The sequence below is a fragment of the Grus americana genome, chromosome 10, assembly GCF_028858705.1.
Source record: "Grus americana isolate bGruAme1 chromosome 10, bGruAme1.mat, whole genome shotgun sequence".
In the NCBI taxonomy this organism is placed as follows: Eukaryota; Metazoa; Chordata; class Aves; order Gruiformes; family Gruidae; genus Grus; species Grus americana.
The window spans coordinates 9,512,386-9,531,076 of NC_072861.1; the positions used below are offsets into that span (position 1 = coordinate 9,512,386).

Genomic DNA, 18,691 nt, shown 5'->3' on the forward strand with positions numbered 1-18,691 from the left:
ACCTATGCCTGAGCCCTGTTGCCTGCTGCCATGGGAGAGGCTGTGGATCTGTAGCAGCACAGAGATTGTGAGACCCTGCTAGGGCAGGAGGCAGTGGGGCGAGGTGGAGTCCAGGGTGATCCAAGTGCTGCTGGAGCAGCTGTCTATATCAGCATGACTTTGGTCAGTGCGCCTTGGTCAGCTTTGGGTCACGCGCAGTCATAACTCCTAGCAGCAGCTTTCCATGCTTGGTGTCCTTTGACTCTTCTAGTAAGTTTATGAAGAGTGAGATGACATTTGGGTTCCCTTCTTCAGTTGCTATGGTAGATCTGAGAGCCTTCCCCAAGGCAAGGAGAAGCTCCCATTTTACCATCCTTAGCGTTCCCTGTTCTCACATATCCCCAACAGCTCTGCTTTACTCCCTCCTTGGTGTTCCTGAGTGTCCACCCATGTGATTGTCTTCTCCTTCACAAAGTCAGCTGAAGTGGATGTCTGCTGATGTATGTACTTCAATGGACTTGTCATATATTCTTACCTGCTGAAATTTTTTCTTGTATTCTGTCACTATAGCATATGCAGTTCTTGTGTGGGAAGGAGCATCAGTATTAGCAGCTTCTGCAAGACAGATTTTTAGACTGTCTGGCTTCAAAATGAGGTGGTGTAACAAGCAGGACAACCAAGCTCCTGCCTCTTCGAGCATCTGAAACAACAGTAGATGCTGGTTCAGTAGCTTTGGTTCCTATCACCACCAGATGCCACAGGTGTTTGTTTCTTACTTATGATTTTAGTATATCCATCAGATACCTTACTTGGTCTTTCTTTGGATGTGGTACCATCTGTACAAAAGTAAAATAACTGGAAATGAGATGTTTTGTTGTGTTAACAGGAGATTGAATTATGTTTTTTTCTACTAGGAAAAGAATCACTCCCTGAACTCTGAAAGCAGTTGTTTAGTGCTTGTTCAGTAGGCATCCAGCAGTAAAGACTATTGTTTTTACCATGTTGAAGCTCCTACTCCTCTTCAGAGCAATGATAAAATGCCTTCAACTAATGCAGTCAGACCAAGCATGTGAAATACAGCACCCTTAAGAAACACAAAAGCTGCTTATGGGTGTGTTTATATGAAGTATAAGTAGTTCCATACCATTTGCACTCCTTGGCACATACAAGGTCATTTATGGCATACTTTCATTCAGTCCCCACCCAGTGTCTTCTCAATAAGCCAGCTGGGAGGTAGTGAGACTAACATGGAAAACTCCTAAGTTGCCAGTGGGGTACCAATTGTCTGCTTTGTAGCAGCTCTTTGGAGAGCTGCAAATAAATACTTTGAAGTGGTAGGATTTACTGAAGTGTGGGGAGAAGGGAGCGTTAATTGTGTTTACAGATGAACGAGTAAAATGCATCTGAATTGTGGAAGAGCTTACAATAAAAGTAGTGACATCCCTCCTGGCTGCTTTGCTACTTGCGATAATAGCTCCCAGTTGCAATGATACTTCATGGAAAAACATGTATAGTTCTTATATAAAAGAGCAAACCAGTAAGAATTCTAACAAACAGTTAAGTTTGGGGTGACTTTCTACAAAAAAATAGCCAGATAAGTATTCTTCCGTAGACTAGCAGGATATTTCACAGCAGGAGATTAAGCCTGTACTACAGTGATAGAAATTCTAATTTGTAATATTTTTGTCATTGCTGTGTAGATTAATTCAAGATTTCTATTCTCTCTTTCTTCCCTCACGTCTAGCAAAACTGTACAATCTAAAGTGGACTGCATTTTGGTAAGTACAACTCCAGAATGCTTTTTAATATTTAATAAACTGCAAGACCAAAATAGATGGCTCTGGAGACTGACAGCTATTATGAAGCCTTTCCTTAGCAGTGCTTTAAGGTACTGCCGCTAAATGTGAGCAGAATTAGTTCCTATTGCTAAACAACATACACATATGTGGGTGTGGTGTTTGTTTTCTGTGGAAGTATTGACCTCTCATTGCCAGCAGCCAAGTGACTATGATTGCCGCTTGTAGAACTGTCATACAGATACAGCACAGGAAAGTGACTTAACACTTTTGTAAGCATGATGTTATTAAATGCAAGATTACGTATGCACAGATCAGTATGCAAAGAAGCTAATTGTGTCTTTAAGTTCCATTGCTCTTCAGGCCTTTAACGACAATGATTATTGCTTTTGTTGCTGTTTCCTTGAAACAGTTAATTCATGGCTGGTACTACATTTTAAGGAAGGAACTAAGTTGAGCTGCATGTTTGCACAAAAACCTGGCAGACAAAATACTTTAAGTTTGTTTATTTTAAAGGTCACTAACCTCAAAAGTTGCACACCATCTCAGATACCTTCCCAGAAATGTGCAACCATACAGATCCTGTTAACTCTGCTGTACTACTTAGGACAGAGATATGTATAACTTTTTGAAGAAGGAAAGCCCGTGAAATGCATGAACATCATCTTCCTTTTTGCGTTAAAATAACAGGATCTAGACAGTGATAAGAGATTATTTCTGGGCAGGACATAGCTAGCAATAACTCAGAAAGAGGTTTTGTTTGTTTGTTTTTAATAGTGAGCAGGTTGCAAGTTTCTTTAAATCAGAGTCTGAGTTCATAAATCTTAAGACTGGAAGGGACTGCTTATTCTGACTCTCTACCTTCGGCATTTCATCCAGAAGTACCAGCGGGTAAGATAAAAAGATGATACAGACAACCATCTGGATGCTATCAAATAGAATCTGTTCAGCTGTGTGGCTGAGCTAAATAAGAATACTCCTTAAAGTCACGTTATCAAAGGCTAATTCAGATGGCACTGAATTCTTTCCCTTAAAATGTTGTCTTAATTTATTGTGGCAAGAGGCTTAAAGTAAGCTGTATTGTTGTATTGCAAACAAACTTTGGACCCAATTTTGCCTATGCTTAAAAATTCTTGGATGCATCCAACTAAAATAGTGATGCAAAATGTCATTTTTGTCCACTTTATTCCTCATTGACATTTGTGGACACAAAGCAGGTGTCTTAAGATCTTAATTTTTCGTATGTGAGTCTTCAGTGGCAAAATGGCAAATTGCACTTGTAAAACTTTTTTAATGCCAGGTTTTTCTGTGGTGAGAAATGGGAAGTGGGGTAGGTGTTCCTTAGTAGCATCAGAGAGGGAGTAAGTAAGTAGGAGTTTAACCGGTCATCTGCTTCTTGGAAATCCGTTTTAAGAAAATGGAATTACGCTAGGACTATTTTTGCATTACATTCCGCAGATTTGCAAACCTAGGGTTCTGAGGTAGGGATTATCAGTTTATATGAGCCCATTCATTTGTGTAGGTCTCGTCCATTGGATGGACAAGGTATTTTTCTGAATAGAGCTCTTGGACCCAAAGCAGTCTCCATAGCTTGACTTGGAACAGAGCAGCAGTGTCCTGATGGTCTGTTGTTCCAGATGCCTCCTTTCTGTGTCCTGCTGATGAGTTTAGAGGAGTCCTGTCAACAGTGGAAAGGCCACTCTAGGTTAGCAAAGGATCTAATGCTGTTGAGGTAGTTTAAAACAGAAAAATCCCAGATAAGAATAGTTTCAGGAAATAAAAATCAAGCTGAATTCTGGCAAAGTGGTTTCTACATTTTTACATGCTTTTGCAAAGCTGTGAGCTGCAAGACAGAATCTAAAAGTACGTTAAACTAAAAGGCTGTGGCTGTAGAGCTCTAAATAACTGGTTTGGAGCTTCCTTGCAGGCCCGTCCGGTTTTGTCCTGCAGAAGGTAGATGAGCAGGTTGCCTCTCTGGAATGTGTATGGGTTTGTCAGAGTGGTCCTGCGATCAGGGTACCAGCTGCCTGCCTCACGCCTTACTGTACGGAGATTTGGAACGAGCTTTCAGTTATGTTGGGAGGTGCTAAAGATACCTTAAAGTATTTAAGCTTGATCAGTTTGCTGGCAATCTTAAAAGAAAGAACACTAGTAGAGAAAAGTCAGACTATGCTTGTTGCCATTTGTTTTTGGTATCCCCAGTCACAGCTGCAGTGCACCAAGCTGCACACAAGGCTCTTTAGCACCTAGACTGCCTAATTCAACACAGGGTAGCAAGACAGAAGCAGGAAGAAGAAACAGGTGATGGCAATAGTCTTTGTTGCAGAGGTAGCTAGCAGCAGAGGACTATGGAAAAGAACTAGTAGAAGGGCACTGGGGCTGCAATTACTCATACAGGAGACCAAAGTTACCTGCCTTTTACTTGTTATACTGCACCACTTACGTTCTGACATACTGTCAGTTTCTGGAAGATCATAAGAAAATCATTGTATGCTGTGCAATCCAAAAAAGATAATTAGCAAGAATTGTGGTGTAAACAGCCATTAAAAATTCATTATAACATCTTTTTAACTGTAGTAAACAGGTCTAGCAGTAGATTCTCTCATGACTTCACTTGTTATATTTGTTGCCACATACTAAGTGAACTCTTGAACCTGATTTTTAAAATGGTATGCTCCATGTAATGGCTCAGCAAGAAGGTTAAGGTTTCTTTTAGTCGTCTGAAAAGAGGTCAGTGCTGGTGAGAGAGTGCTGGATCGATGGCCATGAAAACCAAAGCTGCTGCTGGCGGGAGCAGTTACAGTGTGGGCAGCAGCAGTGTGTAAGATCTGTTGAAGCAGCGTGCCTCAGTCCTCCTGCAGAGAGGGTGGTAGCTTGTCACTTGTGTTTTCGGCCCTCCAGGAGATGGGCAGAAGCTCTGTGAAGCTTTGGGAGCTGTGCTTGGACACTGTTGGTACAAAGCTGCCACTTGTTTTTAGGGCTTGTTTGGACTATTTAGCACCTGAAATATGTTTCTGCCTCTGTTCAGAGAAAGCATAACAAATGTATTTGTCAGCAGCTTTTTAGAATAATATTCTGTTTCAAGTATTAGCTATTTTCTGTCTTGATCATATTTCTGACAAAACATCTGACCTTGAGCAAATTATTTAACCTTTGCTTCTTGTTTCTCTCTTCGCAAAGTGGGGAGATGATTGCTTGACTACTTTGCTATTTTTAGTCTGGTTGTTAAATAATAGATGTTTGTTCTGCTGAAGTTTTAGAACCAGTCTGCCAGTAGGTGCAAGTTACATTGCCATTGGCATAGCCTCTTTTACTTCGATTATAGTTATCTGTAAATACTCAAAATGTGGAAAGAAATACTAAGATCAGTCCATGCTCTCTAAAACAGTAGTCTTGCAAAAAAGCTTGCAGCAGTGCCCCTGGTCTTCAGCTCCTCTTCACCAGAACTTGAGGACAGAAATAACCTGTAATTCTGCCTTCATTGTGGAAATAGGAAATAGTTCAAATTTGAATGCTGTTTTTCACTGTGTTCATTACAGAAGTTGTAACTCTGCTAATTGTTATTTAGTGTATTCTTATTCTACCTTATTTAAAGTTTGGCCTGACTAAATATTTTCTTTTTTTAAAACAACCCAGAAAAAGCACATTCCCTGGAGTTTTCCCATGGTAATTCCTTTTGACAGCTTCAGGATGAAATTTCACTAATGTTTGTGAGCTGACAGTAGATCAGCAGTCAGAGAAAACCAGGTAGAACTAATCCACCAAGGTCAGGAAACCTTAAACAATATTCTGTGATTCTGGAGGCTCACGTTCAAAGCCCTAGGTTCTCTGGTTCAAGCAGGAACATGAATAAACTCATGTTTCCTGTAACACAGATGAAATTCTCAACCGTGTTCTGTAATGAACTGATCTTTGTCTCTTTGTGCTGCGAAAAGTTTTAACGTCATGTTAGTATCTCTCAGAATGGAACCAGATGTCAAAACGTGCTATTTTAATTTAAAAAGAAAAAAACAAACCCAAACATCCCACAATGTTTTGGCCATCCTGGTTTATTTCACAGCTGTTTATTTGCTCAATCAAAACGCCTGTTAGGAAAAAGAAAGTTCCTTCTATTCCTAAGAGATCCTTGTTCTGTGTCTGAGGAAGCAAAAGGACAGATTCACTTGGAGCAGATCTATGTGGCCACTGTAACGCAAATATAAATGGATCTCTGATTTAATTTATTTGCTACATATTTTGTGCATTTCTTTAGTGAATTATCTATATTTGGTAACTGTCAAAACAAAAATATCAGATATTTCTGCTCCTTTATATATATTACTGAAAGTTTTTGACTTGTAATTCCTCATTTTTTTTGGTCCTTAGCTTTTCTGTCTCAGAATATAAGATCAATTAGATATTTTGAGGACTGGATGTATTTTTGGCTAAATTGTGAAAATAAGTATGAACGCTGCTTGCACCCCATCTTCACTGAGTCTTCCTTTATTTAATGTGGTTCCAATTACAGGAGATAAATATAACGTGTGAAAAGGAAGAGTAACAGAGGTGGTGCTTTGTGATGGCTTTACACCTCTGTCCTGCAAGCAGTTTAGCATGCTTATGCATTTTTCTAATGCAGCTTCAAGAAATGTAGTTTATACATAGCCTTTGGAGAATTAGACAGTCTTCATCTGATTTGATAGAACCAGTCAATCAAGGTCAGGAAACTTCAAGCAAAAATTTTACTTAGATCCTTTTAAGTAGCTGAAAGGGATTCCCCGGACTATTTACACTCTGTATGGGTTTTAAAACTACTGTAGCATGAGCTTTAATAGGCTACACAAAGGGGAATTTGTCCAAGAAGATGCCAGTGTCACAGTCTCCCTTTTGATGCTGTGATTCTTTTTCCACTCTATTGATGTATTTTTTCCACACTGTTGACCTATTTGGGGGGTGGTGTTGGAGAAAAATTATAGTATATTTTGTGTTCTTGTTTCTTTTTATTAATTTCCATATGCATCCAGCCTAGCACAAAGACAACCTCAGGATGAATTAATCTTTTTCTTCCTGGTCAGTAGGCCTGCTGAAATGTTCTTCCACTTTCCCAAATTCTTTTCTGATTGCATTAAGAAATTTAAACTGTTGATACTTTGAACAGTTGTAGTAGCAGTGTTACTACTGAATTCACTGGTCTTTAGCACTGAGAACTGGTGGATGTCAGCTGAGGTTGAAGAAGAGATTGTACTTACCGAGGTAGTAAACCTCATTTACTACCAAAAAAACAAGTTTTGAGAGTTTTAGAAACGTTTAGAGAAAACAACCTAAACAAAAAAATAATGTTTAACAATTTTTTAAACTAAACAAAATATGATGCTTCCTGAAGCTACTTGCACTGACTGTCATACTCCATCCCTTTGCTGCTGCTCCTTCAGTTCTAAGATGATTTTCTCTAAATAGATTCAGCTTCATCTAATAAGCTTAGGTTTATCTAATTATCACCCAGGTAGGATTACCTCTGTGAACTGCCTGTGACTCCTGGCTGCGTGTGAACTCTCCTGTTTTGAGGAGGTCCTGCCTCCCTGGGGTTTCACTGGAAGTTGGAGGAGTTGTGCAGAAAGTGCTGCCTGGGGCCAGGTGTGGAGAGGAGTGGGTTTTGAGGGAAAACAGTGACATAACGTCGCTGTCCAGTTGCTTCTGTAGAGGATGTGAGAAAGCCATTATCTTCTAGGATGCAGTTTTGTTGATGAGAGTCGCTGGCTCACTTGCATCCTTTGGAAAAGGCTCTGCTAACATAATTCCTGACAATTTTTTTCTCTACACATATATCATTGGGTTTTTGTGGGGTTTTGTTTTTCTTTTTTTTAATTAGGGGGTTTGACAGATGGGGCCTGTTTAGCAGAGCCTCCACGGCTCGGGCAGGGCCCTTCCACACAGCCCCTTCTGCCAGGACACAGCAGAAGTTGCTTCAGCTGCAGTGGGCACTGTGACTACTTCGGTATTTTTTGAATAAATGTTTCTTTTAAAATCTTGCCCTTTATGTTGCACTCTGACACATTAGATTTGGAAGTGAGAGGTGGTCTTCTACCTCAGTGTCAGAGTCGTCGGTAGTTCTTTTGTTTTGTGTTGCCTGGGATGCTTTTGCCACACGGATTAGCATTTACCATGGAAGGTAATCTCACCCGAACCGTGTCCTTTGTGCTGCTGTGGCATTTGCCGTTTTAAAACAAAAAGCAGCTAAGTTCCTCAAAGAGGAGGTCTAATAAACAAGTGCAAATTTTCTTGCAGTTGTTAAATGTCTATCTGTTCATAAATGATTAATTTTCTATAAATTCTTTGAAGAACGTTGATCTTTTCAATAATGGGTTTGTTAAAGGAAAACCCACCAGTCCAGATGCTGTGATTTATGCAGGAAAGGAAGAACAGAGAATTTGACACAATGCACCCATTAAGAAATACCTCTCTGGATATCTGGTGGTCTGAGCACCACTGCTGTGTAAGCTGCTGTAGAGGCACACAGAAATCGGTATCAGCAAATTTGAGGAGTTTGTCAGAGGGGAAAAATACCCCGAATGTTTTGGTTTGCTGCAGCTTGTAAAAGCAACGAATCCAGTGTCTGTTACCTGGCTGCTGCTGGAAGTGTTTCTCTTGGCTCTGAGAGTGTCTGTTGCATCGCTGGTGGCCCAGTTCTGTGGAGCAGTTTTGCAGTGGGTTTAGACGGCGGGCATTAGCAAGCCCCTGCGCTCTCCCAGCACCCCTTCCCGGACAACACGTCCCACCAGTCCTCGCCCAGAGTCTGGGGTCAGGGAGCGGACCCCTGCGGTGGGTGCAAAGCCAGCGGAGGGGAAGTGGGAGCTCACCTCTCTCTAGTAGTGCTGTTAATTTTGTGCCAGCTGAAGCCAGGCAGCTCTGGACATGACTGGAGCGGGTAGGGAGCCCTGGTTTGAAGTGAAGTTTAGGTTTTTAGTTTCCCTCCCCTCAGTTCTGCTCATTGCTGAAGTAAAATGCCAGGTCTCACTACCTGTTGTTCCAACTGTCTTCTCTTCCTTTTGAAAAGAAGTAAGACTCCAGTAAAGGAGAAGAGTATTAATTGTAATCCAAAAGCTGTTTCCTGACTTAGAAAGGCATCGTGGGAGTCTTTGTACGGATGGTGCACCACCTCATGCATTGCTTCTGCAGCGTCTTTCTGAAGGAAAACTCGTTTGCTCCTTGTTGCATGGCATTACTCCTACTGATGCTGAAATAATGATTTTCCTAGTATTTCTAAGTCAGTGTGGCTGGTTTCAGATGGCCAAAAGCTAGTTTGTATGTAGCAATTGCTGTTTGCATACACCAGGTAAAACTCCCCCTTGTGTCTGATCCTCAGCTGGTATCCTCTGGAGGAGGAGTCTGAGATTCATGTTAACTGAATGGCTTGTCTTCAGTACCTGTTCAATAACTCTGATTTCCAAAGGAAACAAAAAAATACATATGTATATGAATAGACTTTAAAATGTATTTGTTGAAGTCTGTGATGCTTAACTGTTAATATATAGTGGATCACAGGATCAGGTCTGACATCCTGTGTTGTTACAGCATAGCTGTTTTTTGATGCTGAGTTCTCAGAGGTGCTTCATGTGTGCTCTGGGAAGATAAAGTTTTCATGTTACGTGTCTGGTCCAGAAGGGATCTGTTACTGATTCTGCTTTTGTTGCATGTGGATTTTGTAATGGTGGCCAGTGCTTTCTAGTGTGTGATGGTGTGCAAATAAAATAGAAAGTCACGTTTCTAGTCCCAGAGTGCTCACAGACACATTCTTTCACATAAGTGTCTTGTTTAAAATTATATTATTTAGGAATACACTGTTCGATGACAGTTTTTTAGCTGTCAAGCTCAACTCTTATTGTTTGCTTTTCCTCCCCTGCCTTTCCCCACCTTTTTTTTTTTCTTTTTTTTTTTTTTTTTAACCAAAACACCTTTGTTATCTAGCAAGAAGTTGAGAAGTTTACAGACCTAGAGAAACTCTACCTCTACCTTCAGCTGCCTTCGGGTCCCAACAATGGAGACAAAAGGTATGTGTGTGAGTGTGTAAACGTGAGCAGCTAGTATTGAAAACTTACTTCCTGTGGCACTTAGCTGCTGAGGAGCCCTTCACATGACGTGTTGGGTAGCAGAAGCAGCCTTTATTAAACAATAAGGACTCTTCCTGAAGACTTTTTTTTTAACTTTTGAATCTTTAGTGCATGAATAGATTTGTAAATATAAACCTCATAAAATGCAAGAGTCGTCAGAGAAAGCGTTTTGCAATCTAAGTGTGATCTTTCCTTTGCTTTTTATGTAGGAAGTGATAATACAGCAACACAAATGTGATGATGGGGGAAGGGAACTACTGGTATTTCTGGTATCATTTGTTTGACTAAAGGAAGGTCTAGAAAACCAACCTGCAGATCACAACATTGCAAAGTTAGTATGTGTTCCCAGTAGGATGGTTATAGGCAGACAGTTGCCAACAGGAAGCACTCTGAGCATCTGCTGGGAAAGTTGGGTGTTTCCAGAGGGCACCTGGCAAACTGGGTGGGCAAAATCTTTAGAGGTGGTCAGTAAGGAACAATAAATTTAAGAGGGGAAGTAGGTGAAGTCTCACCCATCACTGTCTACTCACAGCTGTGTATCAGTCAAGAACTGGAGTGTGGAATCTCTTTGTTAAATTGTAGATGAAAGAGGGAGAGAACAGCCACCCACTCCTCAAAGAATGGCTAAATGTGTGAGGTGCTGGCCCTTGTTGCCTCTGGTGTCTCTCCACCTGTGTAGATAGACAATTATTAAGTCTTGTAACGGAGGAGGAGCTATGGAGTGAAGTCTTCATTGGCACTGCTTCTTCTTTCACTAGCGATCAGATCTCCATGTCGTCCAGCCGTACCCAGCAGATGCACGCCTTCTCGTGGATACGGAACACCTTGGAAGAGCACCCTGAGACATCCCTTCCCAAGCAGGAGGTTTATGATGAATACAAGTGAGTGCTCCCAAGCTGGATCCATACATACGGCTTTAGTGAACATAGATAATTCTGTGACACTGGCTCTACAGGTACTCCACTGATGTGCATGTAGCAGAACAAGGCCTTACGTACTAACGCACTGGAGAACATACTAGCTACAGTAAGGCAAACTATTCATTATTTCTGCCACTGAAGATAAGACTGTGATGTTTAAATTGTGCATTACATATGCTGAAGGAAAGGTACAAGTATTTTTTACCAAGTAAATATCTGTATGAATATTGATTTTTGTTTTGTGGACAGCGTGACACAGGTAAAAAGCACCAGTTACCATCTTACAGTACGTTTTGGTCTGCTTGTATATGCATAGGTATAGACTGCCTTAATGAGGATGAGGGATTGAATTGTTCCTCCTGGAAATGCAGCTGTTTTGCACATAAGATCTAGCTCATCACACCTTTCTTTCCAGAACAATGCATAAATATTGGGCCTTTCTGCAGCAAACCTGATTTCTACAGAGGCACAATATATCTGAATATGTATGAAACCAGTAACCAAGGCCACTGTGAGTCTGTGTTGTCAAGTCTCAAAGCTACCATGTAATGAGAAAGCGATTAGAAGCAAGGGAGCGGGAGCTGTCTGATGGAAGTTGGATTTGAATTCATTTACAGAACATTCCCCACAGGGAGGGAAAAAAAAATCATCCTCAGCCCAGTTGCCTGAAGATGAATAACAGATTTATGATCTAGTATGAATATTTCCATAATCTGAACGATTACAGTAATTTGCAGCGAGCTGAGTCCCTTCACCTCCTAAGTGCCTACAGGATTCAGCCTTTAGTAATTGTTATCGCAGGGTTGCCTTCTGCAAATACCTCCTTTTAATTAACTCTCTGCGGTCAAGTTTTTTACTCTGACTGAGCTGAAACATGATGGCATTCGCTTGCCTGGGGTTGATAAACATGCACACACCTATTTCTGAAATCTCGCCATCGACTGGAGCGGTGACGCAGCCTGGAAATATAGCCAATGGCACAGACGTGCTGGGGTGGCCAATCCCTGAGCAGCAGCCGCTTGCGCAGACACAGCAACAGCGGCAGCTGCTGTGCGGGAGAGAGATGGAAGCATTATTCTTAAATATATTTCTTATTAAATAATTTATGGCCTGCTTCAGCAACAAATCTGCTTGGCTTCCATGCTGTGCCAAGCTGCAGATGCCCGGAAAAATCATCATCTACAGATTGTGGAGTGTGAAATTTGGATGGCTTTTGTATGTAGCTGCATCAAGTATTTGTGTATTGTATTTTTTTTCCTAACAAAATAAGGGTGGTAAGCAAATATTCAGGAAAATATCAAATGTTTGGAATCTGTTCTTCTCTGAAAGCATCTGTTCTGTTTTTAAAACGTTCAGTTTCTTTGAATATTTTCATGAGTTATTCTTGCACACCAAAGGAAGAGTAGTCTTGGAGTGGGAGGTGGGGAACAGGCATATAAATAGATAAGAGAGTTTTGATAAGTCATTTTTCTTTACCTAAGGGTGTTAAGACCTCTCAAAACTCACTTCTGCCATATTAACAAGTTACCATTTCTCTCCTCTATGTGCAAAGATGCATGAGCTCACAGTGAGCAAGCTTATGCACTCTGCACATATAAATCAAAGTTACAAGGCTTCAGAAGAGTGCTGCATCATACCAATATCTCAGTTCCTGCTGTAAATTTAGGTCACAATAAATCTTGCAAAACTACTGGGCTGCTGTGTCACCTTTCATGTGGGTTGTTGGTTTTGGTTTGTTTGGGTTTTTTTTTCTTTTATGAAGAGCGAAAAGACAGAAGGTTGCACTACATGCAAGTGGCAAGTGTTAATAGTGTTTCCAGGTCCTCCACATTTCAGTAGCCTTTTCTCACTGAGCTTATTTAACACAGTGACTCTTCTTTCTGTTTTCTTACTCTTCTATTTAATTGTGAATTCACATCTCTAACTGAATAAAAGTGAATGGATTCATCTCCCTTTTGAAAGGGATAAAATAAATGAAAAATGCATCATAATGTAAGGCACTCGGGAAGGTTGAGAGCTTGCAGCTGAATTTCGGAAAGGAGGTAGATGAGAGCTAGTTCACCTTTCTTGTTGGTGCTGTGATGCCGCTTGCACTGACAGAATGTGCTGGGCTGTAAGGAGCTGTGTTATTGTTGGGCCCACACGGTTCTTCTGCCAGCTTCCTCTGGGAGTTATGGGGGAATACAGTCTGGAAAATATGGGAACTCATGGGATGCTGCCTAACGTGTTATCTAGCCTGTAGAGAATAGATGCTGCTTCCCATCAAATCCTTTCAGTGTTTTCCTGTAAGTCAGTTTTGCTTGGGTATCTTCTCCCTGTTAGTAAACACCCTTCTGAAGGCAGCCAGGTGTAGATTTAGCTGAGTTTAGAGAATTAGGATTTCGAGTCTAAGTGCAGTCCTGTGATACTTACGCAGAGAAAATCCCTATTTGCACACAAAATGATTTGTTGAACCTTCAGTAAACACTTGGGTACTCTTATCTTGCCTCTACTACAGTGATGCAAGGAAAGAAAGTCATTCATATTTAAGTTTGGTGCCCTGAAGATTCACTTGATATGCTTAATATGGATTAGGAAGTCTTTGAGTCAGCCTGTATCTTTTTCCTTTAGTCTGTAAATCATTAATCCTTGCTTTACTGGCTGCTGGGCCACTTGATGCCAGCAGTTGCATAGGTTCTGTGCACTGTTAAGGATGTTAACAAACAAGTTAGAAGAAGAATATATAGAAGCTAGTGCAGAAGAGGGCAGTAGGTATAGGAATACCATGTCTGTTAAGTAAAAGACACAAGAAACATACTAACCTTGCTTAATAGCACTTAACCAGTGTTTTTTATGTAAAACTCCCTGATAGGAACAGAATGGGACCTATTGTGTTGTAAAGTTCAGTCCTCTGTCATAAGCAATTACCTATATATTCCTTTTAAAAGTTGGTCAAACTCCATCTAAAGCAGTTGTTTCCCACTGCTGCTGTTCTTGGGAGTCTGACCTGCAATTTCATTTCTCTCGCGGTTTTCAGATACCTAGTTTCCATCCTACCTGATTTTTAGGACTTATTTCTGTGCCAGCATTGCTCATCATGTTTATGACAAAAGGCTGCGAGAGCTGGGTCTGTTTAGCCTGGAGAAGAGAAGACCGAGAGGGGATCTCATCAATACTTATAAATATCTAAAGCGTGGGTGTCAAGAGGAGGGGGCCAGACTCTTTTCAGTGGTGCCCAGCAACAGGACAAAGGGCAATGGGCACAAACTGGAACACAGGAAGTTCCATCTCAATATGAGGAAAATCTTCTTCACTTTGCAGGTGACAGAGCACTGGAAGAGGCTGCCCAGAGAGGTTGTGGAGTCTCCTTCTCTGGAGATACTCAAAATGCGCCTGGATGCAATCCTGTGCAACCTGCTCTGAGTGATCCTGCTTTAGCAGGGGGGTTGGACCAGGTGATCTCTAGAGGTCCCTTCCAACCCCTACTATTCTGTGATCAGCTTAAGACCCTATCTCTTCCTAAGGTTCCTCACTCTAGCCCATTTTGAGAGGCCACTTGTTTTACTGTATTGGATAAGCCAAGATCTTTGTGTCATTTCATGCAATAGATTCTTTATCACCTGCTATTCATAATGATTTTTCTGCCCAGGAGGCTGTGTCTTGATTGGCTTTTTGGTTAATCTTTTTTGTGGTTTAGTTCAGGTGCACTCCCAGTGTATATTAGGTCCTGAGTACATTTAATTTGATGACCTTACCAAGAAAAGGGAAAAAAAAAAAAAGCGTTTTCTCCTTATGTAGGGGAGCTCTGTACAAAGGAGCATAAGCAACCATGTGTCCATTGTCATTCCTGTTTCTGGTTAGACCTTCCCTCCCCCCGTCTGTTTCCTACCCACCCTTCAAATAAGCAAAACAGCTCCTGGGCTCAGTGATGTGCCAAGAGTGCAAGCAGCAGAGAGAAGAGCTTCAGGGAAGAGACTCCTGGTATGTGTTGTCAAGTCAATGAGAGACCACAGATCGACATGGAGGGTCCTCGGCCGAGCCAGGAGGAGGAGGGGCTGTATGGGATGATCTGTCTGAAAACTGAAATTATATGATAATAATAATAGCTCAGAAATCACAAGCTTTCAGGAGCTGCCGAGGATGTATGGATACGAGGGGACCATGTAACTATGTTTTGCTGCTAGCAAGTAATTGTCTTGAAACAGATGTGCCAGACTTGAGGAACTGATTCCCCTCCCCCCCCCCTTTATTTATTTTCTCCTAGAGAGGGAATAATTTTAACTTTAAAGTTAAAATTGGTAGTTCCCTAATCCTGTTGTTTTGCTGGGTTATTTTTTTATTTTGTTTTGCTGACATTGTTGAGTTTCAGTTAAAGATACTTCTGAATGTGGCAGAGAAATCGGAGAGCCATCCTTTTGTGTGATAGTAAGACTTAAGGTCCTGCAATCAGCATCAGTAAGTGACAAAGATCCACCTTTAAGGAATTTTCAGAGTAAAGTTAAAATCCATTGGATCCTGACAAAATGCAAGGGGAAAAAAAAGGTGCACAGAGATCTAGCTACTAGACATAAAGCAATGTCTGATTCCTAAGAGCGTGCAGCAAGACAGGAAAAGTATTCCTTTGCATTAACTTCAAAGTGACGTATCCAGATTCTGTGACTGACGTACATTGAAATGAAATACGTTGGTATATAAATGGGATAGAAACCTTCTTGATGTCCCATACAGAAACTAGACCAATGGCTGACAGTATACCAAGTTGTAGGCAAGATCCCTTGGTTTTGGACAGAGTAGCCCAGTAGCTGGGAGAAGCGGGTGCACACCAGCTCTGCAGGGAAATGTCAGAACCAAATAGCATAAAACTTGCTGTTTATCATCACACCCATTACATTTGTGGTGGTGCTTTCCAAATGGAGGATACCTACATACAGCCAAGGTAAAAGCGGCAGATGCTTGCTCTGTAAAAACTGGTGTTTTTACAGAGAAAGTCAATGCAGTGGAAGTATCTTGAGAAATACTGCTTTCTGTAGAGCTACAGTTTCTTTCCTCCTCCTTTCCTCCTCCTTTCCTCCTCCTTTCCTCCTCCTTTCCTCCTCCTTTCCTCCTCCTTTCCTCCTCCTTTCCTCCTCCTTTCCTCCTCCTTTCCTCCTCCTTTCCTCCTCCTTTCCTCCTCCTTTCCTCCTCCTTTCCTCCTCCTTTCCTCCTCCTTTCCTCCTCCTTTCCTCCTCCTTTCCTCCTCCTTTCCTCCTCCTTTCCTCCTCCTTTCCTCCTCCTTTCCTCCTCCTTTCCTCCTCCTTTCCTCCTCCTTTCCTCCTCCTTTCCTCCTCCTTTCCTCCTCCTTTCCTCCTCCTTTCCTCCTCCTTTCCTCCGCATCTATATACCTGGTTAGAGTAGCAGGCAACATGGTGTGAGAAGTTACTGTTTTTCCGCTCTCCTGCTGATGCCCACACAGGGCGGTGTACAGTCACTTCTTCTTTTCAGAGGCAGGTTGTTTTTGTGTATTGCTGGTAGGACTTCTTACAGGAAAGGAGGTCATTGCGATCTGGTGCTGACTCTGTGACTGTAGGAAATGTGAATGAGAATGCCTTAATGGTATGTTTTGGGCCTTAGCGCATTAACAACTGTGAAATACCACAATGCTCTTGGACAAAAGGCGATATGGCGTTCATATCTTTTGTGCAGCCTGAAGCACTTGCTGTGTAGGTAAACCTTCCAGAGCAGTTCCCGGTTTTCTCCTCTGCTTTCACATGTTTGTGACTTTCCAGAACATTCACGTTTTGCAGCAAAATCAAAGATTCCTGTTCTTTGCCTCAAGGAGATATTGTTTAAATATCTCAGATGTTGAAACATCTGAATAGATGTTGAAACAAAATGCCTTCTGCTGTTTTTGAGAACTGAAGACAGATAACAGTTCCCATTTTACTAGAATAAGTAAACTTAGCAAAAAGATCACCTTTTATTGCTTTATTCCTCTATATCATCAGGTTGTATACTCAGTCGCACCAAGATCTACGTTGGCAGAGGCAGTTGAAATCTCTGTTCATTTAGGACTGTTAAGGATGTCTGTAATTAAGCGGCTCTCATAGTTCAGAAGTGGCACAGTGGTAAGAGGACTAGGTCCTCAGTACGTGTTTATGTGACGCCTATAATGGTGAAGCTGGTTCCCTGGGAAGCTATGTTTTATTAAATTCAGTTCTGTTAAGCTCTATTAAATTGGGGTTGTGTAGGCAGAATCTTTCTCTGGACACTGACAAATCTCTTACCTACTGCTTTTCAAGTATCAGGCAGGACTTCAGACCTTACCATACTCAAGCTATACCTCTGGCTAGAACAGCGTCTCTGCTTTTGTTATGTCCTAAAACAAGTGAATTGACCCATGCTTCAAACTAAGTTGTGGAGTAAATCTTAACTGTGCTCTAGATAATGCCACTACTTGTTATGTCTCCACATGACTTCTCTTTGAACTCAGTAGAGAACAAGGCAAAAACTATGATATTAATAGCTCTGTTTATGCATTTTTAATGCATTCAATTCGTTGTGGATAGCTTCATGAATGTTAAATGTGGTTCTAAATATGGATGGGTATAAGTGTTTTCTTTTGAAAACCTTTGATGGAGTCAAGCATGCAGGCTGGCCTCTGGTATTAACTTTGATTCCATTCTTGCTTTCTTTCTCTTTGTTGCAGGAGCTATTGTGACAATCTTGGATACCACCCATTAAGTGCTGCTGACTTTGGAAAGATCATGAAAAACGTCTTTCCAAATATGAAGGCCCGTCGTCTAGGCACAAGAGGCAAATCAAAATATCCTTTGCTAGAACGCTTCTCAGTAACTTCTGCACTTGCCTGGAGAACATCTGTCGTTATTTCTTAACTACCAGCTAAATGTAGAAGTAATGTTAAATAAAAAATGCAGACACTTTCCCAGTGTTCTTTAAAAATTATTAATTGTGGTAGTGTTAGGTTGCGAGATATAACTTTGGAAACAAGTACTTAAATTTAGGTTCTGATGCTTAGTTGTCACAGCAGCGAGGAATCAAAGAAGCTTTATGATTTAGTGCAAAGGGAGATACTGGAATAAAGGAACTTGCCTTATATATGTGCAGTAACTAGTATTTTATTGGTGGTACAGCTCAGAATTATCAGAACATTTCTTCCTTTTATATTATACTTGTGCACACCAGTAATTTAAAAGTTAGTTTTAAAGCCAAAGATCCTTCTTAAGCTGTGCTACAGATACTTCATAAAACTGCCTCTCCTCAACCATTAGTATTGATTGGAAGAGAAGAGGGAACCCAGAAGTCATCACAAAAGCTGACATCACGCTTGGAAGGCACAATCCCAGGCTTGTCCTGCCATCAGAGGGGGGAGACAGCTTCCTTCACTGCATGATGTAGAGCTCCTGAGATAGGAAAGACAATTCAGAGCAAGAGCTTCTAGGATGGGGAGCACTGTCTGTCTCTCTCGACTGCAGAGTCGTCTTCCCTGTGCCCTAAGTTGGAATCCACTTCCTTTCCTCTTTTCCTGTGTTAGAGAAATAGTCCATCTCAGAGGGTGTGCAAAAACACTACCCCATTTAATTATAACTTAATACAAACCTTAAAGTACTTAAAAAAACCTGATGTTGTCATAGTGTAATTAGACATAATCGTTGCAGGCAGAACTATACACAGTTAGATTTTGGGACAGATTAGTTTATCAATAGGCAGCCACTGTGAAGACTTTGGGGAAAAGAGTCTGCTCATACCACTGGTGGTTCTGCTGCTTCAGTGTAGGGGCAAGAAGCTCTGCTAGGAAAGAAATGCAATAATCAAGTCTTAGGCTACAAGGATGTGAATTTTTCTCAGGCTTTTCTGAGACTAAGCTGTAGTTTGTCTAGTCTTTAGCACGCTGAGGTGTTCCATTAAAAAAATCCAAAACTGTTAGCGATTT

The 18,691-nt window shown here is 41.2% G+C and overlaps 1 protein-coding gene across 1 annotated transcript in view; it reads left to right on the forward strand.

Moving 5' to 3' along the window:
* The window catches only part of RFX7 (regulatory factor X7), a 49,671-nt gene that overhangs the window by 20,730 nt on the left and 10,250 nt on the right, over positions 1–18,691 (forward strand). Inside the window, exons 2-5 of the mRNA XM_054836691.1 lie at positions 1,724–1,757; positions 9,720–9,802; positions 10,621–10,743; positions 17,447–17,563. Coding sequence (XP_054692666.1) covers positions 1,724–1,757; positions 9,720–9,802; positions 10,621–10,743; positions 17,447–17,563 — 357 coding nt within the window. The remainder of the gene's footprint in view (positions 1–1,723; positions 1,758–9,719; positions 9,803–10,620; positions 10,744–17,446; positions 17,564–18,691) is intronic.